Here is a 25,174-nt window from a genome sequence, read left to right as displayed (position 1 = left end):
AAAAAGTAAAAGTCCAGGACCATATGGCTTCAACAGTGAATTCTACTAAACATTCAAAGAAGATTTAATACATATTTTCCTCAAACTCCACCAAAAAAATCAAAGAGGAGGCAATACTTCTCAGAACATTTTATAAGGACAAAATTACCCTGATACCAAAACCAGGTAAAGAGAACACACAAAAAAGGAAAACTACAGACCAATATCTCCAATGAACACAGATGCAAAAATACTAAATAAGATGCTAGCAAATCGAATACAGCAACATATTACAAATTATACACCACGATCAACAGGGCTTCATCCCAGAGGCACAGGGATGGTTCAACATATGCAAAACAATTAATATGATACACCACATAAATAAAGTAAAATATAAGAATCATAATATCCTATCAATAGCTGCAGAAAAAGCCTTCAACAAGATACAGCATCCATATTTGATCAAAACACTTAACAAAATTGCCGTAGAAGGAAAGTACCTTAAGATAATAAAGGCCATATATGACAAAACCTCAGGAAACATTACACTGAATGATGAAAAACTGAAAACCTTCCCTCTAGTATCAGAAACACAGCAAGACTGTCCACTATTGCCACTGTTATTCAATATAACATTGGAGGTCCCAGCGAGTGCAAGAGAAAAATATGAAAGGCATCTAAGTAGGAAATGTAGAAGTCAAACTGTCACTATTTGCAGATAACATGATTCTCTATATAGAAAACTCTAAAGACTCCACAACAACACTACTAGAAACAATAAGCAAATACAGTAAAGTTTCTGGATACAATATCAACATTCAAAAATCCATAGCGTTCCTGTACACTAATAATGAAGTGTCAGAAAAAAAATGAAAAAAACAATTCCTTTTGCAACTGAAACAAAAAGAATAAAATACCTAGGAATAAATTTATCAAAACAAGTGAAAGACCTGTATAATGAAAACTGTAAGACTCTATTAAAAGAAATCGAAGAAGATACAAAGAAATGGTAAGATATTCCATGTTCTTGGATTGAAAGAATCAACATAGTTAAAATGATCATATTACCTAAAGCATTAGACAGATTTAATGCAATCACCATCAAAATCTCATCAGCATTTTTAAAAGAAATAAAACAACAAATCATCAGATTTGTATGGAAGCACCAAAGACCCCGAATTGCCTAAGCCATCCTGAGGAAAAAGAATGAGGTTGGAGGCATCACTCTGCCCAACTTCAAATTATACTATGAAGTTATAGTATTCAAAACATCATGATATTGGCAGCAAAACAGACACACGGACCAGTGGAACAGAATCGAGAGTCCCGAAGTAAACCCATATTTACATGGGCAAATAATTTTTGTCAAAGGAGCCAAAAACATACAGTGGAGAAAGGAAAGCCTCTTCAATAAATGGTGCTGGCAAAACTGGAAAGCCATCTGCAAAATAGTGAAACTAGACTGTTGTCTATCACCACATATGAAAATTAACTCAAAATTGATTAAAGACCTAAATATAAGACCTAAAACAAGAAAATGCAAAGAAAAAAAAACAGGAACTAAACTCAAGGACCTTGGACTTAAGGAGGATTTTATGAATTTGACCTCAAAAGCAAAGGAAATATAAGCTAAAATAAATTAATGGGACTGCATCAAACTAAAAAGCTCTGCACAGCAAAAGAAACCGTCAACCAGGTAGAGACAACCATCAGAATTGGAAAATATATTCGCAAGCAACACCTCCGATAAGGGCCTAATATTCAAAATATACAAAGAACTCATACCACACAATAACACAAAAAAACAAACAATCCATTCAAAAAATATGCAAAGGAGCTAAACAGAAACTTCTCCCTAAAGGAAGTACAAATGACCAACATATATGAAAAGATGCTCAACATCACTAGCTATTAGGGAAATGCAAATCTAAACCACAATGGGATACCATCTCACATCTGTTAGAATAGCTGTAATCAACAGGGCATGTAATAACATATGTTGGAGAGGATGCAGAGAAAAACGAACCCTCATACACTGCTGGTGGGACTGCAAATTGGTACATTCACTATGGAAAACTGTATAGAGGTTCCTCAAAAAAGTAAGAATTAATCTTCCATATGATCCAGCAATTCTTCTACTGGGTATTTATCCCAAAGACTTGAAAATTCATATCCAAAAAGATATTTGCACACCTATGTTCATAGCAGCGTTATTCACGGTGGCCAGGACATGGAAGCAACCGAAGTGTCCTACGAGAGATGATTGGCTAAAGAAGCTGTGGTACATATATATAATGGAATATTGTTCAGCCATAAGAGGAAATGAAATACTTCCATTTGCAACAACATGGATGGACCTCGAGATAATCATGCTAAGCGAAATAAGCCAGACAGAAAAAGTTGAAAATCACGTAATATCACTTATATGTGGGATATAAACCTAAAACCAACAAATGAACAGGACAAACAGAGACTCATGGACATGGACAATGGCCTAGTGGTTACCAGAGGGTAAGGACGAGGTGTGAGGTGGGAGGTAGATGGGGTAAAGGGTGTCAAATGTGTGGTGACAGAAGGAAATCTAACTATGGGAGGTGAACACACAGTATAAATATATATATGCCTTATTGTTAAAATGTACAGCTGAAACTTACTGGATTTCGTCAACCAATGTCACCATAAAAATAAATCAATGAATTAATCAAAATAAAATAAAATAAAATAAAATAAAATAAAATAAAATTTTATCCTAAAATAAAAAACAAAGAGTCTGTCCCCAGGTACAGCATTTCCTGCTGGTGGAAGCATGTGCTAGTTAAAGTACTTACATGTGCTTCTGATGAAACTGCATGATCTTGCTTTCTAAACAGTCTTGGTTTTGTAAGTACCGGGTTCTTGCCAGATGTTTCCCATCCTTTTCTTCATGAAAATCTCCCAGTTCTGCTGCATGACAGAAAAGTGATATTTTTCACATTAACATTGCAGAAATAGGCAATGGAGTACCACACACACTCTCTGACATTCTCAAGCAGCTATTTCTTTGGAGCCAATGCAGCCCAAGGTCTCCCACCCCACATTGTATGTCTATTTATACTTTAGGATATAGGGGGGAATTAGCTGGTTCTTTTTCAAATCAGAAGCAGTGGGTTCCTATCAAGTGTCAGCACCCTAAGTCACAGAACACAAAGCAGGTCTTAAAGGCTCCAGGATCACATATATTTTATTTTATTCTCCTGCATCCTGTTTATGATTTCTTCCATTTCTGATCAGGTTGAATTGTGCCCCTCTCCCCTTTCTCATTTTCAGCACCTCAGAATGTGACTGTATTTGGAGAAATGGCCCATAAAGGAGTGATTAGGTTAAAGTGATGCAGAAGGGTGTTTTATAATCCAAAATAACTGATGCCCTTATAAGAAGAGGAATCCTGGACACACAGAGAAACACCAGGAGTGCAGGTACAGAGAGGTTAGACCAAGTAAGGATGTATCAGGAGGGCAACGATCTGCAAGCCAAGACAAGAGGCCTCAGAAGAAACCAAAACTGCCAAGTCCTCAATCTTGGACTTCTAGCCTCCAGACTCTGAGAAAATAATTTTTTGTCATTTAAGCCATGTAGCCTGTGGTATTTGTTATGGGAGCCCTAGCAAACAAATAGCCCCATAACTACAATGCAAACCAGTCACAGCCGTTCCTCACTCTGTACATTGGGAATCTAGTAAAACCTCAGCTATCTGCAATCCCCAGTAGATAAATCATTCTGGCTCTTCCAAATGACTGGCAGTTTATCCCTGATCATAATCTACTCATTTCTAGATGTCTCCAATTTATTATTAGAAACATTTATTATAGCACTATGCCTACAAAGTCAATTGAGGTATATAGGATTATCTGCCCCCACAGTAAATTGCTTCAAAATGCTTTGCTTTTAAATTCTTGTCTCTTCTTTATAATTTTTATGGCTTCCCCCTCTATCAGATTGATATGAATCACTTTCTGGTCATTGACCTCCCCTGAAGAGATAGATTTCCACTTGATTCTAAATTGTGACTTCTAATCTACCATACAATAAAAACCTAACCCAATTTTTCTAATAAAATTCACATTGTAACATGAATTAAAAAAAGAATCCATATAGCCAAATGTGTTAGCATTTTATGAATTGTAAGAGTAAATAGATTTTCCATTGAATCCTGTGTTGCTCTCCTATTGAGTAAAATATATGGACATGGGGCACCAATTCTGAGCGCTAGAAAGTTTTCTCTTTTGTCTTGGTTTTCTCTTGTGTTGTAGACAGCATGCTCGTTTTTAAACAGGTGAAGAATATGTGCATATTTCCCAAAAAATCACATTATAATGAAAATCTCCATATAGTAAGATTTTGTTAAAAAAAAAAAAAAAGACCAAATCAATGGCTCTTTTATTTATTGCCAAAATCGATAAATGTAGAAATCTCTTTAAAATTCAATCAGGCACATATAGTTTCACTGATTAATTCTATCAAATGTTCAAATAAAATATAAATACCAATTCTTCATAAACTCTTCCAGATAATAAAGGAATGAATACTTACCATCTCATTCTATGAGGCTAGTATTACTCTGATACCAAACCCAGACAAAGGCATCACAAGAAAACTACATACGGATCAAAATCCATCATAAATACAAAAATAAAAATCTTCAACAAAATACTAGTAAACTGAATCCAATAACATATCAAAATGATTATACATTATGGCTAAGTGGGATTTATCCCAGGATTGCAAGATCAGTTCAACATGTGAAGATTAATTAATATAACACATTATGTTAATAGAATAAAGGACAAAAATATGTTATCATCTCAAAAGACACAGAAAAGGCATTGGGCAAAATCCAAAACTAATTCATGGTAAAAAAAAAAAAAAAGTTCAACAAACAAGGAATAGAAGAAAATTTCTTCAACCTAATAAAGGTTAACTATTAAAAACTTACAGCTAACATTATAATTATACTAAATGTTATGAAACTGAATGCTTTCTCTTAAGACCAGGAACAAGACTAGGATGCCTGCTCTTGCCACTTGCATCCAGTATTGTACTGCTGGTTCTAGTCAGTGCAATCAGGCAAGAAGAAGAAATATTTTCTTAAAGTACACTGAAAAGGAAGAGATGAAACTGTCTTACTTATAGTCAACATGTTCCTGTGCCTAGAAAATCCTAATGAATCAAAAAAAAAAAAAAACTACTAAAACTAATATATGAGTTCAACGAGGTAGTGAGATAGAAGATCAATATACAAAAAGTCATTGTATTTGCATATACTAACAACTGAACAATCCAAAAATGAAACTAGGAAAACAATTTCATTTATAATAACACATAAAATGAATAAAATATTTGGGAATAAATTTAACGAAAGATGTGTAAGACTTATATACTGAATAGTACTAAACAGTGACAAGAGAAATTTCTAAAAGATCTATATAAATGAAGACATTTCAGGTTCATGGTTTAAAGGTTCTATATTGTAAAGATTATAATCTTGCCAAAATTGATCTATAAATTTAATGCAGTCCTCACAAATTTTTTGTAGAAATTGACAAATAATCTTAAAATTTTACATGGAAATGCAAAAGAAGAACAAAGCTAGAGGATGTATACCTCCCTATTTCAAATCTTAATACAAAGCTACAGTAAACAAGACTGTGTGGTAATGCCATAGAACATATAGATTAATGGAATATAGTTGAAAGTCATGAGAAAAGTCCTTACATTTATAGTCAATTGGTTTTTGACAAAGGTGCCAAGACAATTCAGTGGAGAAATAATAACAGTCTTTTTAACAAATGGGACAAATGGACATCCACATGCAAAAACAATGAAATTGGATTCCTACCTCACAGCATATACCATACAAGCATACTATAAGATTCAAAATGGATCATAGACATAAATCTATGAGGTAAACTTATAAAAGTTCTAAAAGAAAACTTAGAACATCTTTGTGACCTTGTTAGGCAAAGAGTTCTTAGATATAACACCAAAAGCGAAAGCATGATCCACCAAAACATATTGAGAAAGTAGAATTTTATCAAAATTAAAAACTGTTACACTCCAAGACCAGGCAAATGGCGTAGATAATAGAAGGTTCATTCATCCCCTATTGTGACCACATCAAAGATGTGACAGAAACACAGAGCAAACGGCAAGCAGAGCTGCCAGAGGTCTAGATGAACAGAAGCCCCACAACTAAGGAGAGAAATAAGAAATCACCCTGCAACAGTTGGAAGTAGGAGGGGGCAAAGGTGTGAGGCTGCTCAATCCGGAGCTGCTGAGTGGGTCAGAACCTACAGCAGCTGCAATCAGCAGCTGCAGATGCCTCTTAAAGGGGCCGTGTCAGTGAGCAGATTTCCATGGTGACAAACCTGCTCACTCTGAGCACCAGCATCTGGTTGGCTGCTCAAGGAGCAACAGGGTCTTACAGGGGGACACTGAGTTGTCAGAGCAAAGTCTGAAAGCAAGGCTTTCTCCCAGGCGGAAGTGCTCGTGGTATCCATTGTTCTTCTGTTGAACCCTCACCCTCCCAGTGTGCAGATGCAGTGCTGCCTTAGCTGAGACTTCATCAAACTGGATAACAGAGGTTGCTTTGCCCAGAGGATTCCCTGAAACTCCACCTCCCCCAACTCGCGTTCCTATTCAAGCCACATCCAGTTGTGTCCTCTGAAAGTCCAGTGCTCCTTGCTAAGCAGTGCCAAGACACAGACTGGTTGCAGCTGGCCTTGGTTTCTGGCATGGCCTCTTGAAAACTATAAGCACAGAATCTGTGGATTGCTTGCTGAATCTTACCAGGTGGCTCTCAAAGGGCACAGGCTGGGGCGAAACTTGGCCTGCAGCTGAACCCCTCTCAGGACTGTACACCTACCACTGCACACCTACCACACAAAGCCATGCTAATAAGACTGGGAGACTTGGGAGCTTTGCTTAGTACATAGAAACAGACACAGAAAGTCAGCTAAAATAGGAAGACAAAGAAGCGGGAGACATATGAGAACAAAACAGACATCCAGAAAATTGGGGTCAAGCAATCTCACAGATGCAAAGTTCATAACACTGGTTGTAAAGATGCTCAATGAAATTAGGAAAAGTGTAGATGAACTCAGTGATAACTTTAACAAAGAGATAAAAAACATAAAAATGGAAATGGAAATTATAAAAAGGAACCAGTCAGAAATGAAGAATACATTATTTGAGATGAAGAGTGTATTAGAGGGAATCAACGGAGTGGATGAAGAAGAGGATCGAATCACCAATATAGAGGATGGTGAAGACAGGAACATCCAATCAGAATTGCAAGAGAAAAGTAACTAAGAATATAATGATAATTTAAGGAGCTTATGGGACAAAATTCAGGGTAACAACATTCATGTTCTGAAGAGGGAGAATAAGAAATTGAATATTTATTTGAAGAAATAATAATGGAAAACTTCCCTAACCTGGTAAAGGAAATAGACATACAACCCCAGGAGCTCAGAGAGTCCCCAAAAAATTAACTCAAAGAGGCCCACACAAAAACACATCATAATTAAAATGCCAAAGGTTAAATACAAAGAGAATCTTAAAAGCAGCAAGAGAAAAGCAGTTAGTTGTCTACAAGGGAAGAGCTCCGATAAGACTGGCAGCTGATTTCTCAAAAGAAGCTTTACAAGACAGAAGGGCTTGGCACAAAATATTCAAAATGTTGAAAACCCACAACTGACAACCAAGCACACTTTATCCAGCAAAGCTATCATTTAGAGTCGAAGGACAGATAAAGAGCTTCCCAGACAAAAATAAGCCACAACACCAAGCCAGTATTACAGCAATTGTTGGAGAGACTTCTTTAAGAAGAAAAAACATGTATCAAAAACAGTAATAAAGAATGGTAATAACTACATGTCTATGAACAAGTACCACAAATGGAAAATAATTGAGTGTCCTAACCAAAAGATAGGGAGGCTGAATGGATAAGAAAACAAGACCCCTATATATGCTGCCTACAAGAGACTCACTTCAGATTTAAAAAGACACAGACTAAAAGGAAGGGGATGGAAAAAGACATTGCATCGATGGACCTAGAGGGTATTGTGCTGAATGAAGTCATATAGAGAAAGACAAATATTGCATGATTTCCATACACGTGGAATCTAAAGAACAAAATAAACATCGAAAACTGAAACAAGATACAGAGAATCATAGATATAGAGAATATTTTTATGGCTACTAGATGGGAGAGTGGTTGGGAAGACAGTGAAAAAGGGCAAAGGGATTAAGAAGTACAAATGGATAGATACAAAATAGTCATTGAGATATAGAGTGTAGCATAAGGAAAATAGTCAACAATGTTGTAAAAAAATAAGTAAAAGGAAGAGAGGTATTTGATTTAGTGGGGTGACCCCTTCATTATTTATATAGATCTCTAACCACTATGCTGTATAACTGAAACTAATATATTATTATTGCATGTCAACTATAATTGAAAAAACTTTATTGAATTGTGCAATGTAAATATGAGCAACTAATTGTCTGTTATATTTCAATAAAGCTGGGGGGAAAAAAACCTTTTGCATTCCAAAAGACAGAATTAAGATAATAAAAAGTGAAGCTACATATAGAAAAAATTGCAAATTGCATATCTTAATAAGAATATATAAAAATCTCTTAAAATTCAATAAAACATAACCCATTTTAAAATGGGCAAAAGATTTGAATAAGAATTTAACCAAAGAAAAGATAGGAACAGTTAATAAGCAGATGAGAAGGTGCTCAATATCATTAGTCAATAAAAATGCTAATTATAACTACAATGAAATACCTCTTCAAACCCACTAGAATGGCCATAATCAAAAAGATAGACAACACCAAATATTGGTGAAGATGTGGATAAATTGAAAACTGCATACATTTCTGGTTTTATTATTTTAATTTGGAGAACTATTTGGCAGTTTCTTAAAATGTTGAACATAGACTGACTGTAAGATGAAGCAATCAATTGCACTCCTAGAAATCTATCCGAGAGAAATAAAAACATGTGTCCAAAGACTTGTACATGAATGTTCAAAACATTATTCATAATAGTTAAACTGGAAATAATCCAAATGTCCATGACAAGGTAAATAGGTAACCAAAATTTGGTATATCCATAAAATGAAATAACTCAGCTATAGAAAGGAACAAAGTGCTATGATTCATGCTGGAACATGCATGAATTTCAAAACATTATGCTGAGTGAAAAATGCCACATGAAAAAGACCACATATTTTGTCATTCAGATTACATGAAATGTCCAGAAAAGGCAAATCTATAGAAACAAAAAGTAAGTTAGTGATTCCAGAAGCTGAATATGAGAACAGGGAGTGACTGCAAATGGGCATGAGAGATCTTTTTTGGTGTGATGGAAATAAATGTTCTAGAACTGGATTTTGGTAAAGGTTGCACAACTTTGTAAGCTTACTAAAAACTGTTGAGTAATTGACCATAAGGAAAATATAAAAACACATAAGACTGCTTGTTTTTTCTCCATGTAAGATGATGACAATCTAGGAAGAGACCTATGACATACAAATGAGTAAATATCATCAGTAACAGAAGATAACAAATGTAACGAGCACCTTCACTGTTACCACACTGGAATAAACTATCATCCTCTCTCTCTCCTGTAATAGTCTCGTATCTGGTTTCCCCACTTTCACCATTCGCTCGAAAAGTCTATTTTTTCCCCTTTTTTGTTGAATAAATTTGACATGTAACATTATATAAATTTTAGGTATACAGGACATTACTTTGATACATTTATACATTGTGATGATTGTCATTATAACAATATTATAACATTACATAATTAGAATACAATTTATTGTCTACGTTCATTATACTGTGCATTAGACCTCTATGGCTTATTTAGCACTCGTTGCAAGTTTCTATTTTCACAATAGCAGCCTATATGATCTTGTTAAAACCCAGTTCTTATCACTTCATTCCTCTGCTCTAAATGCTTCCATGGCTTCCCATCTCAGAGTAATGTTCTAAGTCTTTAATATGATTTTAAGACCCTTCATGATTACTCTCTTCCTCTCTCACTCAGTTTTGGCTAGCCACAAAGCTTGCTTAATGTTTCTTGAATACTCCAGGCATGGTCCCACCTCAGGCCCATTGCACTGGATGTTCTCTCTGCCTGGAACTCCTTTCCACCAGGTTTCTACATGGTTTTCTCTCTCAACTTCTTCAATTCTTTGTTCAACTGTCATCTTCACAGTGAAGCCTACCCTGACCATCTTATTTAAAAATTTAGTACTCACCACCAGAATTCCCCATCTCCTTTCCATACTTTATTTTCTCCAATGCATTTATCACCTTCTAACAAACAAAATATATTTCCTTATTTTGCTTATTGTCTGACTCCCTTCCACTGACAAAATGTGGGCTCAGTGAGGGCAAGTATTTTTGTCTGCTTAATTCACTGCTATGTTCCCACTGCCTATAATAATACTTGGCAAGTAGTAGGTACTCAATAAATTTTTGAAGAATAAATAACAAAGAAGAGTTTCTAAAGGCATTCATAAAAGGGAGGCTTCATTTGGAATGTATAAATTGTGTTTGGGAGGGAGTGTCTGGCTAGAGCCAGAGAGGTGTGTAAGAGAAACTTAAGCAGATGAGAAGGTCAGAATGTAGAAGTTCTTGAATGCCTAGAATATAAATATTGGATGAAGAATAAATAAGCAAATGAATGAGCTATTTGGTTGTCTTCTGCACACTGCTTCAGCACCCAATGAAACAGTCTAACATGGATGGATTTGGAAGAGCTAACTCATTGAAACTTCAGCCTTTTTCTGTGGAAATATCATCTATTGATAAAATATCCTCTATAAAAGCTGAAGTGTTTCATACTGTGCTTGAAATGGCCACTATGGAATGCCCAAATTTATAATGGTGAACATTAAAAATGAAATTGGGGTCTCGCATTAGAGGCTGTCAAGGAGCACCAATCCCCTGATTGGTTTTAATAGGCAGCGAATAGAGAAGGATAAGTCTTCCAACATTGTTTTCTCTATCTGCTTTAACTCACGCCTTCCACCAAGCTAAGCACAATACTGGACATACGGTTAGTGTCCTTGGCATTCAAGGCCTTCCAAAATGATTCTTAGTTGTCTGCCACCTCTCCTTAAAAGACCCTATACTTCAGCTTTACTTGAGCTGCATCCTCTGTATACACTACTTTTTGTCCCACTACCATTTTTTCATGTTGTTTTCTCTGCCTATATCATTCCTATGTCTCCCTTTAAGGTCCAGCACAAAAGCCATCTCCTCCATAAGCCTTCCCTGATTACTATTGGTCTCACCGCCCGCTGCCTTCCTGAGATCCTGGGGCTGTCATAACCTGTCCCAGTCAGGAGTTGCTTGATAAACACTGATTCAGATATTGTACCTATCCAAGCACTTCATTCTGGAATTCTCAATGAAAATAGAAATCTACGTATTCTGGACTGTCAGGAAGGTAAGGGATAGAGTTAAACAAATGAACTCGTGAAACAAACAAAAAATGAATTTATGATCCTGCAGGAGTGGTAATGAAAGGCTTATTAGTGGAAGGCCTCTCTCAAAGAGAAAGTACAGCCAGTGCTAGAAGAAGAGATACTGTCTCTAGCTACCTTGTCTTCTCAACTTCACCCCATCCCAGGCAAGCCCCCAATACTTCCCAGGCTCTTTCTCCCTGCCTTCCTTATTCAGCCTAGTCCAACTACTTGGCTGCTAGGATATGGAGAACTCTAATAGATGCCTGAGATTTTTTTCCCTTTTATCCTCTCTCTACCTGCTGTACTTTGTGCTTTGTTCTCTGGAGTCATGATACAGAGCAACACAGAAATCATATCAAATGTGATAATGTGCCACAGAAAGCACATCTCAGAAATGTATCCTGGGGCAAGCAGAGGGAGTGGGGGCCTGCCTAGCAAAGTCTATGCCTGGATTAGTCCAAACCAGTTTCTGGTTGGCAAGCCCCAGGAGTAAGAGGGGAAGGTTAGACCCAGATAGAAGAAAATCAGCATTTACTTTTAATCTACATAAACACAACCACTCTGTGAGAAAGTAGTCTCATCGCTATTTTAAAGACTAGTAAACTCAGGCAAAGACAGGTGAGGGGACTTTACTCAAGGCTACAACAGTTAGAATGTAGTAGAGACAGTATTTAAATTAAAATTTTCCATGACTGCAGCAATGACAGACATGACTTCAACTACAGCCTCTTTCTATTGGAACGTGTTGTTTCTATATACCTTATTTAGGCTTTCTCTCCTCCATAAGTCCTAACACAATGATGGGTGCACTGGGGGTGCTCAGCTCCTTTGTCTGGTTCTCTGCCTGGTCAATATGCCCCAAAGCCAACATTTACTACTTACATTGTAAGATGTGAGATACCATCAATGCTGTACAGTTGTCACTGCATGGAAGCCTTCCTAGAGCCAAATCCGTCTTTATTTGAAGAGTAAAAAGATACCTGCCAAGAATTTGGGGAAAATCTCTTGAGAAAGAAACAGGAACAAGAAAGAAGCATTTCCCTTCTCCCAGATCCAAAATGTTTCAAAAAAGAAATGGCACTCCCAGTCAGTGAGATGCGCCTTTGGGGTAGTGAGTAATTTATAGGCTTTGCTTTAGCCCCAAACCAGCACTAGACCACAATACAGCTGATCTAGCACTTTGGCACGCTTCACAGCCATTAGGAATCACCCCAACCAAATCCTCCCACCAACTTTAAGGAGTTGGTCAATCATCCTCTGGTGGTTTCTGCCACGTAGCAAAACCACATACCAGCCAGAGAGAAAGAAAATTTCAGCAAGAATCAGCCCACTCAGGAGGCCAGTACTGCTCTGTTTATAAAATGCGATCAAGCATTCACTATCAAAACAACTTAGGAGGTAGACTGGGCAGGAACAATCACACCATTTCACAGTTATAGAAAGACAGAGGTTAGGTGATTTGGGCAAGGTCATATCACTCAAAGATAGTGAGTCTGTGACTAGAATTCAAGTCTGCCATTGAATTCAGACCTTCTCCTATCCAAAAGATTGTGTTTCAGAAACCAAGGACTTGAGACCACCTTCTCTGTGTCATCACAGTCCAGCCCAGTATTTTACACAGAGCAAGTATGGAATTACTGTGTCCTGGATGGAATGAAACCAAACTACCCTTTTTCCCACTCACAGCTCATCAGGGACCCATAAAGTGCTGGCTGGTACCCAGAGCTTTGTCAGAGAGATAGCATTTGTGCCACACTTTTAAGCCATCATCAAAGGAGAATCAACTTTGAAAAGATGTATATAATTAAGATTCTACCACTGACTACTTTCTTCCATGGTCCAATATTGGTTCCAATATTTTATTTTATACATAAAACATTTATTGAGTATCTACTGTGGGTGTTTCCCTATGTAAGATGAAATTTTCTAAATAAATCTCTATCTGGACTTTTATTTAAAACCAGTTAAGCCTTAAGGCAATGTGGAGAATCAAAATTAATTTCAGGTGATAGATGAAAATCCTGATTAGAAAAACCAAACGGGTAAATTAGGAGGTGATTATTCAATTTACAAAAGCATTCATCATTATAATTCTTCCAACTGTGAGTTCTTCTAATGAGTTAGAAATGAATCAATTAGAAAAATTATATTTGAATGACAGTTTCAGAAACTCCTATATTGGATCCAAGTAAGATATCCTTGTAAAGTCAACTATAGTTAAGTATTCTTAGATGGATCAATTAAGAAAAAAATAAAGGAAGTCTAATCTTTGCCATTGCCTGCTTTCAAATATAGATGTAAGTAAGAAACATCAGCCTCAATTGCTAAAGGGAAAGTGATTTTGTTTTGCTCCTAGCAAGAAAGGAAGGAAACCTTTTGGTCATTTGATATGTTCCTTGCTGTTAAGAAGACAGCTGCCTGCTTCAACAAACAAATCCTTGCTCTGAACAGCTGATGAATCATTTATTATCCTATTGATTTTCTCATTCTTTTTTTTTCTGAGAAAGTTTATCTCCATCAAAATTGGCCACTATTTGAGACATGATGGAAATGGGTTAGCAAATGCAAACTAATATAGATACCAAGATATCAAGTTATCTGAGAAAGTAGACTACGATTCATAAATGCGGAGAAAATTGGGAGAGAGAGAGACTGACTTTTGAAAAATGACCAAAGACCCCTCAGAAAAGAGAAATACTCCTGTAGAAAAGAGGTGGAAAAGAACTGGCCATGAATCATGTTGTGGGGAAAACTTCAGGGAGAATATCTGCCAACACTGTGATCTTGGCCAAGTCATTCTAGGTCCCAGGACCTGTTTCCTCATCTGTGAACCAAGAAAGCTGGACTAGATTATCTCTTATATCCCTTCTAAATGTAAGAGTCTAAAGTTTGGAAAGCAGAGTAAGGTTATAGGGAGTATTATGTTGAAAATGTATTTTTGAAAAAGTAGGTTCACGTTATAATTTTAAAGGATATTTTTATAAGTATAAAAATACTTTTTAAATGTTTTATACTTTTAACTTTTTAACTTTTTTCATTTTTGTAAGTATAAAATATTTTACTTTTATAAATTTTAATAATTTATCATTATAAATTATTATTAAATTATATTACATTATTAATTTATCATTAAATAATTACAAAAGATCCATTTATATTATGCATTATAAATAATTTATTAAAATTTTATATTTTTTACTTTTTAAATTTTTTTATAAGTATATGTCATCATCACTTTCTACCTATGGAATACATACACACACCATTTTCAATATCCATGGAAATTAGTTGGCATTACACTTGTGCTGTCAAGTTACCCCTGATTAGAACACAGGTGAAATGAAGACAAGCACTCTAATTGTTGCAGCAGTTAATGGCATAACCCTCAAGTGGGCACTCAGGCATGCTACACTTCTAGAACACTGGCTCCTCCTTCTCCTTGAAGTCCTCATCCTTTGGAAGATTAACCATTTGAGGAACAGCTTGGCCCTCCTTCTCTCCAGTTCCTCACTATCTCCCAGAGAATGACTGAAATCCGAGCCTTCCAAAGAAAGCTAGAAGCCTATTCCCTGAAAAATGGAGAATAATGATTCTTAAGTAACAGCAAGCAAGTACTATACCTTGTAAGCTCTTCTTGAAGATGTCCAGGATCCACTGGGAAAAATTTCACCATAAATTTGAAAACAACTTCCTTAGGATCTTAAAACATAATATCTCCATAAGTTTTATTTACATGTCCATCACAACAGTTACAGGTGTTTATACACACAGACACAGAATCCCCTCTCCTCTTCCCTCCTCTCCCTTTCTCTCCCTTCCACAGACTTTTAAATTTCAAAATTTCACATTTGTATGATGCTGCTATTTCTGCATTGTGTCTCTATGTGGATAGCAATTGGGAAAGTTCTCCTGGCCCTCCTCCTACCCTCTCTACCTTTGAGTTTCTTTTTGTGAAAATGTACCTCTTTCAGGCCTACTGTGTCCTCTCTTAAGAGGTGTTCTATTTAGAAAAATATACCACATGTTACTTGGGATTCTGCATTCCTGGTTGAGAGAAGGGCCTAGCTTTAGAGGCAGTTGGATATCACCTGGTTGAATGATCTCATTAAGGGAAGCAGTATGAACTGATGCGTCTACGTATCTTAAAATTTACATCAAACATATTTACTTGCCTTCATTTCTACTTGCATTTGAAAATAAGAAACTGTGTCAAGGATTGTATTAGGCATGTACAGGAATAAAAAGGCAATTAAGCACTCATATTCTGGTAGAAGAGACAGACATCTAAATAGACAATTACAGCACTACAAGTGTTATAAGCACTGTGTACTTGAGAAGCATAAGACGGGGGGAAAGAATTTGCAGAAGATCAAAAAAGGCTTTCTATAGGAGTTGACACCTGAGCAGAGCTACTAGATTTAGCAAATAAAATGCAGGACTCCCAATTAAATTTCAATTTTAGATAAATGATTACATGGGACATACTTATACAAGGAAATTATTATTTATCAGAAATTCCAATTTAGTTGGCATCCTCTATTTTATCTGAGAAGCCTACAGCTGAGGTTAGTTTAGTCAAAGTCAGGAAAGGTAGGAATACAAAGTGGTCAGTGGTAGAGGTAAGGTTAGAAAGGCAGGCAGAGTCCAGCGTTTTGTGGATGATGCTAATGAGTTTGGACTTTATTCTAAGAGTTATAAGGAGCCAATGGAAGCATTGTAAGAAAGACATTGATGTGGCAGGTTTGTATTTTCAATAGTTCCCTTTGGGAGTATTGTAGATGATGGGTTAGGGGGAATTGTTTTGGAAGCTGTTGGTATAATGTGACATTATCATTTTGTGGTAGGAAAGAGACAGAACTGTGGAAAGCACCAACATGTAAAGAGCAGGTGGGGGAACAGACATTGTAAGAGAATGTTTCTCAAAGTGTTGATTGAAATCCACTGACATCAGAAACACTGGTGAAACATGTTTAAAATGTAGGAAGCTGGCCCCCAACCCAGGAATGAGATCTGGGAATCTCTATTTTAACAAGAACTCCAAATGATCCTAATACACACTGAAATTTGAGAACCACCACACTAGATTTTGAAATACAGCATAGAGGGAATATGTTATACATAGTAGGCACTAAAATATGAACTGAAAAGAATAGACAATATCTAACAGAATAAAACTTAAACATCTTCAGGCAGAAGGTCAATGGCATTGCAGATGGGCATCAAGGATGCTTGAAGATTGCAGTGCTAGAACCTGAGATACATTCTCAGAGCCAATCCACAGAGTGCTGTAATTACCAGAGTTCTTCAGATTTACTCAAAGATCCAGCAGCATTATTTTCTTCACATCTCAGAGAAGGTTAAAGCATTTTTTAATTGTTAAATTCACTAGATGTATGAAAGATTAAAATAATACATCAAAGCCCTTTTCTCCCCCTATATTAAGGTGAGGAATAGTATGGTGTTGCTAAAACATTCAAATATTTTCAAGTTTTAACAAGAAATTATATTCCTTAAATTATTTGTCATACTTACTTTTTACTTGCTTTGTAATGGGCTTCAGAAGTTCCAACCAAACCTGTAATAGTATTAATGAAAAAATTGATAGAACATGGTATTGAGTGCAACTTTTTTTAGTACCAGTTAAAAGTCAACATGAAATAAATACCAAAATGATTTAGAAGTCTAATAATAATTAGAACAGCAATGTCTAAGAGATAGTACACCTCTACCACACTCAATTTGCCCCCTTGTATTTTCTCAAGGACAGTGAACATTGTTGATCTGTAAACTCTTTGTTGTTGACATTTGAATCACTGCTCCCCTGTCTGTAGAATGACAGAGGTGTCACATACAAGGCTCATTAGTTGCTATGAAAACTAATGAAGGCATTTGGCTCCACATTTGAATTCTACAGCCCCCAAATGCCAATTTAATAGATATAATGAGCATTTCTGGGAAGATTCCAGGTAATAGATATGCCAAGGCAGAACGCAGCAGGAAAAACATCAGGTAAGTTAGGACTCCAGATTGGGAAGAAAGGAAAGTCCCCCAAATACTCGTTGGTGAAGTTAGGAGTCTTAATTATGGAGGTTGATTTCCAGACTCTGGAAAGTCAGAATAGATAAAGCATAAATAGCTGTTCACAGAATGACAAAAGAGGAGCATGGAGTGGAAGAGTTTGTGTTTGGCAAGCTAAGATGACTTAATAGAAAAGTATGGAGGAGGAAAAATAGTTATTAAATTCAGTCATTTTGCAAGGGTTTAAATGTTTTTTTTTTTTCCCTCATTTTTCAATTAGGGGTTCGAACCTAGCTGAAAACTGTATTTAGAAGCAATTCTAGACACAGAGAACCCTATAATGAAACCAACTTACATTATTTCCAGAATGGCTACAGAATTCTAATCCAAAATATTCCTTTTCAGCAAGATTTAGATGGCTGCAACTCAGGTTAAACAGTGCCTTCCCGGATGACTTTTGCTAAACAAAACAAAGAGATCATAGCACAGTTTGTGTTCCTAACTTGATATTGTTACTGCTGTGTGAAATAAATGGTAGAAGCAACAAGACTTTCTTCAAATATTGTTTCCTTTAAGCACTGTTTAGAGGCACTGCATCCCCCAAATGCTGAGTTTTACAGATAAAAACACGCATCTATCCATAAATTGTTTTAGGGGTAACCCCTTAAAAAGCCTCAGACTAATGACAAACCCTCTTGGAAAAACAAAACCTTGCACTTGGTTAGATCAGCAAATCTACCATTTCAATGGAATTCTTTAATCAATTCATCCCTTGGGCAATTTGAATGATTTTCCCCAAATTGACAGATAGTTTAATCAAGAAGCAAATCTAACCTGCTTAAAATCCTTCAGTGGCTCCCCTCAGGATAAAGTCTATACTCCTTAACACAGGAAGTTGGGCCTTCTCACCCTCTAGAAGCCAGCCTGCTGCTCCAGACTCATCTCTTGCCCCTCTCTTTGCCCGTCACTTTCCTTTATAATAATCTCAGCCTGCTTGTAGTTCCCCATATATGTCAAGTCTTTTCATGCCCTCATGCCTCTGCTCATGTCATTCCTTCTACATAGATTGCCCTTCCCACCTTTCTTTGGTTTGGCTTATTTCTACTTGGTTCAGATGTCATCTCCCTGGGACAGCCTTCTCTGATCCCTCTCAGCAGCAGGTTGAGCCAAAGGGCAACCACCCTGCTTCCAAACACCCTCTCTTACCTCAAACATGGCATTTCTTAACAAGTAATATCTGTCTTCCCCATTAGACTGAATTCCTTCACAGCAGGGACCTTGCTTTATCTTTTTCCTCACCAGATCTAACTGAGCCTGGCACATAGTAGAGGCTCTTGAATGTTTGTTGATCCAACATGAAATTGACAAAATTATTCATGAGCTTCTTCAGTAGATTTCATTTTGCAGCTTTCCCCACCAAATCTGCATACAAGACACTTTGTTCACACAAAGCCACACATTTTTTTTTTCTTCATAAAGTTCACACACACTACGAGAACAAAACAGCCCCTTTCTTACACTTCTCTGAGAACTGGAGCTTTGAGGAACCTTCTGTGAAAATGTCTTTGAGCTGAGTATGTCTGGTGCTGATTTTCAGTCACCACCATTGCTAAACCCAATGGTTGCTGTTTGTAGGGAGGACTGTGATGGGAAAATTGGGGCCTGGCTGATAGGCACAAAGACATGCTGCTGAAAACCCCTAGTTAAAGCCAACTCACATGGTACTAGGGTGTTGCAAAGTAAGTTGGGTGCGGGGGAAATGTAGTTAGAAATAACCAACCGATAGAATTAACAGCAACCTTGAGGGGTCAGAGAGTCTAGCCACCCTCCTCCAACCCCCTGCTGGCTCGCTCAAAGCAGTATAACACAGAAACAAGCCCATATGTAGGATTTAATAGCTTCCAGGAAGACAGCCTACCCCAACCCCTTCTCCCAGTGACCAGAAATACTCCCCTCTCCCCTGGACTTCTCTCCACTTCTTACACTGTCCCTAGCTCCACCAATTCGAGTTCTGAGATCCATGTGGGTTAACTAGGGTTCTATTTTTTTAGTGCAAATAGGCCACAAAAGGTGAAACCTAACAGCGTCCCTAGCACATGGAGAGAGCTAAAGGAAAGGGATTTTGATTTTATGTGGAAGGTCACATTGGAACTGTGGTCCAGAAAAAGAAGGTAGGTCCACCATGGGGAACTGCAGGACTTAGAGGGAAGGAGGGCAGTGGGGAGGGGTCATCTGGTAGGGAGGAGAGAGGAGGAGTTTTTGCTTTTGTGGCAACCTTGCCTAGGGCAAGTGCTGACACAGACCAGTCCAGATAGATGAAATCACTCCAATTTTTAAAAGTCCACCATACAAGGAGCTGCCATGGGATTTTTATTATGAAAATTCTAAAGAGAGATATGACAGCAATACTTTTTTCAGCACCAAAGAAACATTTCAGTGATGAGGACCAAATTCCATCATAGACTTCAGTTTTTTTCAAACAATTTAAGAACTCAAAATTTTCCTTTCTCTTCCTCATTTTTTATTCTTTTTATCTATAGGGTGCTTAGTCCTCCCCATCCACATTACCACATTCCCTGTGTTTGTATATGTTAATGTTTCACAAAGGTAGTTACAAAGAATATATAGCCATTCTTGTAAGTTTTCCTTTTTCCTTCCTTCTGTAAGATCCCATACCATGCATATAAGAATAATCCTCTGATTCTTCCATCCCTGCACACTTTCCAATGGGCTCTGAAAGCTTTTGGCATTTATGCATTTGGAGGTCAGACACTCATGTGGCTCAAGATCTCCACCCGTCTCAGGGAGAGGCATCTTCCTTCAGTCCTCCATACTATACTGTTGAAATTGGCCAGCATTGTGGAATGTGTTGCATATAAGTGAGATCTTGGTTATGTCTCAACATGCAGCCTTTAAATTTTTTCAACCATTATGATCCAAATTCTCAATTTTTGTGTTATGACTTTTTTCTCACAATACCTATTTATATACAACTTTATTTATATACAATTTTCTTATTGTCTCTTTTCTGGATTTCTAATTTTCTTTTTCAATTGCTTGCTCTTGTTTAAGCCAACACTATTCAACATTCTAATAAAGTTTCTTAATTGAGCTAATCCTTTACCATCGGTGCTCCCACTCAAGGAATTAGAACTCCAAGCCTGCATCCTGACTTATCCTCATCTCCCTTGGATTACAGTAGTGTTTGCCTTTATATATACATATGCATCTATATAATTTAAAACTTTATAGAATTTCTACTTATGATTTCCAGTTTACAAATGAGGCTTAACCACTGGACACTGATTTCTCATGAAAACAATAATATTCAAGGTGGCTACCTCTAAAACACAGTCTACCAAAACATAACAATTGTTAAAACAAACCTGAATTGTAATTCTGCTCAACCCACTTACTAACTGTATGAATTAGGACAAATCTTTTAGCTCACCTTTTCCAGGTACCTGAAAACAGAAACTATGTATTTGAACACCTAGCATTATGTATAGTACCTGGCAAAGATATTCAATAAATTTACTGGTTCAAAAGATGAATGGATCCAAACATTAAACTTGATTCATGTACATTAATAAGATGTACTCTAAGGAGGAGGAACAAATTAGTCACTATGTGGCCTAGGGAAAATTACTGAACCTCTCTGAGATTCAGTTTACTCATCTGTAAAATGAAGATAATAGAATTATCTCATAGAGTTTTGAAGATTAAGCAAGATAATTCCTATCAAGGCCTTACTTCAGTACCTGGCAAAACATATAACTTAAGCAATACACATGTACAGATAAATGCATAAAAGTGTTAGGAAATATACACATCAAATGTAAACAGCATTTTCCATGGAAAGAGGATAGATTAAGGGGAACTTTAACGTTTTACTCTGTACATATCTGAATTTTTTTTTAATAAGCAAGGACCTTAGAAACTCTCTTAACCAACTTCTACTCAACAATGCACAGAGAAAGCATTCCATTCTCTCTTTAAAACATTAACAGGATGGGGAGCAACATCAGAAACATGGCAGAGTGAGAGATGTCCCCAGATCTCTCCCTTGAAACAATAAGCTGAACATCTAAAACTCAACAAAAAACACCTAACCTGCACACAAGCATGACTGAGCAAGGGATCTGTGTATAATAGTTACCACAGGAATTGATAAAAAAACAAAAGATCAGCACAATGAGTTTTTGCAAGGAGACTGAAACCATCAAAAAGAACCAAATAGAACTTCTGGAGATGAAGAACACACTGAAAGAGATGAAAAAATGAAATAGCAAGCTTGGGAAATAGAATAGACCAAATGGAGGAAAGGATCAGTGATATCACAGACAGAAGTCTAGAAACAAATCAGAAGAAAGAAGAGAGAAACTGAAGAATAAAAAATAATGAAAGACAAATATAAGACCTAACTGATACCATCAGGAGAGGAAACATAAGAATAATGGGCATTCTTGAAGGGGAGGGAAAGGAGTAGAGATTAGAAAGCATTTTCAGACAAATAGTGAATGAGAATTTCCCAAATCTAAAGAATGAGCTGGAGCTTGGAATTCAAGAAGTCAACAGAATGCCCAATTATCTTAACCAAAGGCCTTCTCCAAGACACATTGTGTTAAAATTATCTAAAATCAATGACAAAGAAAGAATTCTCAGGGCAGCCAGGTGAAAAAAAGACGGTAACCTACAGAAGAAATCCCATTAGATTATCATTGGACTTCTCAGCACAAACCTTACAAGCCAGAAAGGAGTGGAATCAAGTATTCAAATTATTAAATGAAAGGAACTACCAGCCAAGAATAATGTTTACAGAAAAGCTCTCCTTTAGATATGAAGGAGAAATAAAAATCTTTCCAGACATACAAAAGTTGAGAGAATTCTCCACTATGAGGCCTGCATTACAGGAAATACTGAAAGGGATCAGCACACCTAAAACAAAATGACTATATATACATACACACACACACACACACACACACACACACACACACACACACACATTACAGCTTACTTATAGTTTATACATATATAGTATATAATATATGTATATATATAGATAGATATATATATGTATACGTATAATATATGTACGTATATGTATACGTATAATATATGTATACGTATATATATCTATATATATATACATATATTATATACTATATATGTATAAACTATAAGTAAGGTGACTAGCAGGCAGTTAGAAGCAGAGAAGTGCATCCCTTAATAAGAATGGGGCATTATATGCTTAAACAATAAGAGATTTGCTATTGTAAGATAGTAATGAATGTTCAGCATACATAGGGACAAATTGAGACAACAATAACAGAAAAGAGGAGGATTCAAAGAATCATATTCGCAAAGGAGAATGGAGACAAGGCACATGCAGAAGAAAAAGGATTTATGACTATCCTCTACATATTTGTAATGGCAACCACACACCAAAGATTCAGAACTGAAGTATATAGAATAAAACAAGAAAGACCAGAGGGAATTTCCACAAAACCCAACCAAAATTTAAAACAACAGACACACAAGAAAAAGAAAGCAATGGAGTCATCAAACTACCAGAAAGCAAAAGATAAAATGGCTAGAGAAAAAAAAAATGGCGTAGATGATAGAGACTCTGTTCATACCACTGGTGACCAAGTCAAAGTTCTGACAGAAACAAAGAGCAAACAGCAAGGAAAATTGCCTGGGATCTATATGAACAAGCCACACAACTAGAGAGAAAACTAAGAAATCGCCCAGCTAAGGCAGAAGGTAGGACAGGACGAGGATGTGAGGCTGCCCAGTCCCCAGTGGCTGAATGAGACAGAGGCTATAGCAGTGGCAGCCAACCTCTGCAGATCTCTTAAAGGGGCTGTATCCACAAGTGAACATTCACTGTGATGCTTCTGTTCGCTCTGAGCACCAGCCCCCATTCAGCTGTGCAGGGGGGCACCAGGGACTTACAGGGGGACACTGAGTCATCAGAGTGAGGGCTGAGGCAAGATTCACTCTGCACAGAAGTGCTAGGGGTATCCATTGTTCCCCTATTGAGCCTTCCCACCTCCCAGTGTGTGGACTCAGAGCAGCCACAGCAGAGAAATCATCAAACTGGATGACAGAGGTTGCTTTACCCAGAGGATTCCCAGAAACTCTGCCTCCCCAACTTGCGCCCCACCCAAGCCACATCCAAGTGTGTCCTCCCTTAGTAAGGTGCCTCTTGCTGAGCAACAACTAGATTCACATTGGAGGCAGCTGGCCTTGGTTTCTGGTGTGGCCTTTTGAGAAAACTATAAGCACAGCATCTGTGGATTGCTGAATCTTAACAAATGGCCCTGGAGGGGCACAGGCTGGGGCTAAATATGACCTGCAGCTGAACCCCTCTCAGGACTGTGCCACTGGATACCTACCACACAAAGCTGCACTAATAAGACCGGGAGACTCAGAAGCTTTGCTTAGTACATAGAAACAGACACAGAGAGGGAGCCAAAATGGAAAGACAAAGAAGCAGAAACCATATGAAAGAACAGAACAGAGATCTAGAAATAATGGAGTCAAACAATCTAACAGATACAGAGTTCAAAACACTGGCTATAAAGATGTTCAATGAACTTATGAGAAGTGTAGATGAATTCACTGAGAACTTTAACAAAGAGATAAAAAACAAAAAGGTGAAATGGAAATTATAAAAGAGAACCAGTCAGAAATGAAGAATACATGATCTGAGATGAGAAGTATATTAAAAGGAATAAACAAAGTGAATAATGAAGAGGATCAAATGACCTCTATAGAGGATAGGAAAGCCAAGGACACTCGATCAGAATGGCAGGAAAAAATAAACCAAGCTTATAATAATAAATTAAGGAGCCTAAGATATACTATTAAAAGTAAAAATATCCATGTCATAGGGGTACCGGAAACAAACAAACAAACAAACAACAACAAAAACAAAAACAAGACGTTGAAGAGCTATTTGAAGAAAAAATGATAGAAAACTTCCCTAACCTGGTAAAGGAAATAGACATACAACCCCAGGAAGCTCAGAGAATTCCCCAAACCAGGAACCCAAAGGGGCCCACACCAAGATACAACATAATTAAAATGCCAAAGGTTAAATACAAAGAGAGGATCTTAAAAAGCAGCAAGAGAAAAGCAGTTAGTTATCTACAAAGGAGCATCCATAAGACTAGCAGTTGATTTGTCAAAAGAAACTGCAGGACAGAAGGGTTTGGCACAAAATATTCAAAGGGATGAAAACCCAGGATCTACGACCAAGAATTCTTTATCCAGCAAAGCTATCATTTAGAGTTGAAGGACAGATAAAGAGCTTTCCAGACAAAAATAAGCTAAAGGAATTCATCAACACCAAGCTAGTATTACAGGAAATGATGGAGGGACTTCTTTAAGAAGAAAAAATATATATCAAAAACAGGAATAAAGAATGGTAACAACTACATTCCTATCAATAAGTACCACAAATGGAAAAGAATTAAGTGCTCCAACCAAGAGACAGAGTGGCTGAATGGATAAGAAAACAAGACCCCTACATATGCTGCCTACAAGAGATTTATTTCAGATTAAAAGACACGTACAGGCTAAAAAGAAGGGGATGGAAAAAGATATTGCCTTGATGGACCTAGAGGATATTACCC

The 25,174-nt window shown here is 37.0% G+C and overlaps 1 protein-coding gene across 2 annotated transcripts in view; it reads right to left on the bottom strand.

Annotated features, from left to right (window-relative positions):
* The window catches only part of FRMD7 (FERM domain containing 7), a 57,896-nt gene that overhangs the window by 8,750 nt on the left and 23,972 nt on the right, over nucleotides 1–25,174 (bottom strand). Inside the window, exons 2-6 of one of the 2 annotated variants that reach the window (XM_011383888.1) lie at nucleotides 17,884–17,988; nucleotides 17,043–17,085; nucleotides 15,131–15,209; nucleotides 12,393–12,490; nucleotides 2,811–2,925 (exon numbers count right to left, since the gene is read on the bottom strand). In XM_011383888.1, the coding sequence (XP_011382190.1) occupies nucleotides 2,811–2,925; nucleotides 12,393–12,490; nucleotides 15,131–15,209; nucleotides 17,043–17,085; nucleotides 17,884–17,988 (440 nt within the window). The remainder of the gene's footprint in view (nucleotides 1–2,810; nucleotides 2,926–12,392; nucleotides 12,491–15,130; nucleotides 15,210–17,042; nucleotides 17,086–17,883; nucleotides 17,989–25,174) is intronic. The other variant, XM_011383889.1, reaches the window with a different exon arrangement.

Source organism: Pteropus vampyrus, unplaced genomic scaffold, assembly GCF_000151845.1.
Source record: "Pteropus vampyrus isolate Shadow unplaced genomic scaffold, Pvam_2.0 Scaffold548, whole genome shotgun sequence".
In the NCBI taxonomy this organism is placed as follows: Eukaryota; Metazoa; Chordata; class Mammalia; order Chiroptera; family Pteropodidae; genus Pteropus; species Pteropus vampyrus.
This window is presented reverse-complemented; position numbering and strand designations above follow the sequence as displayed.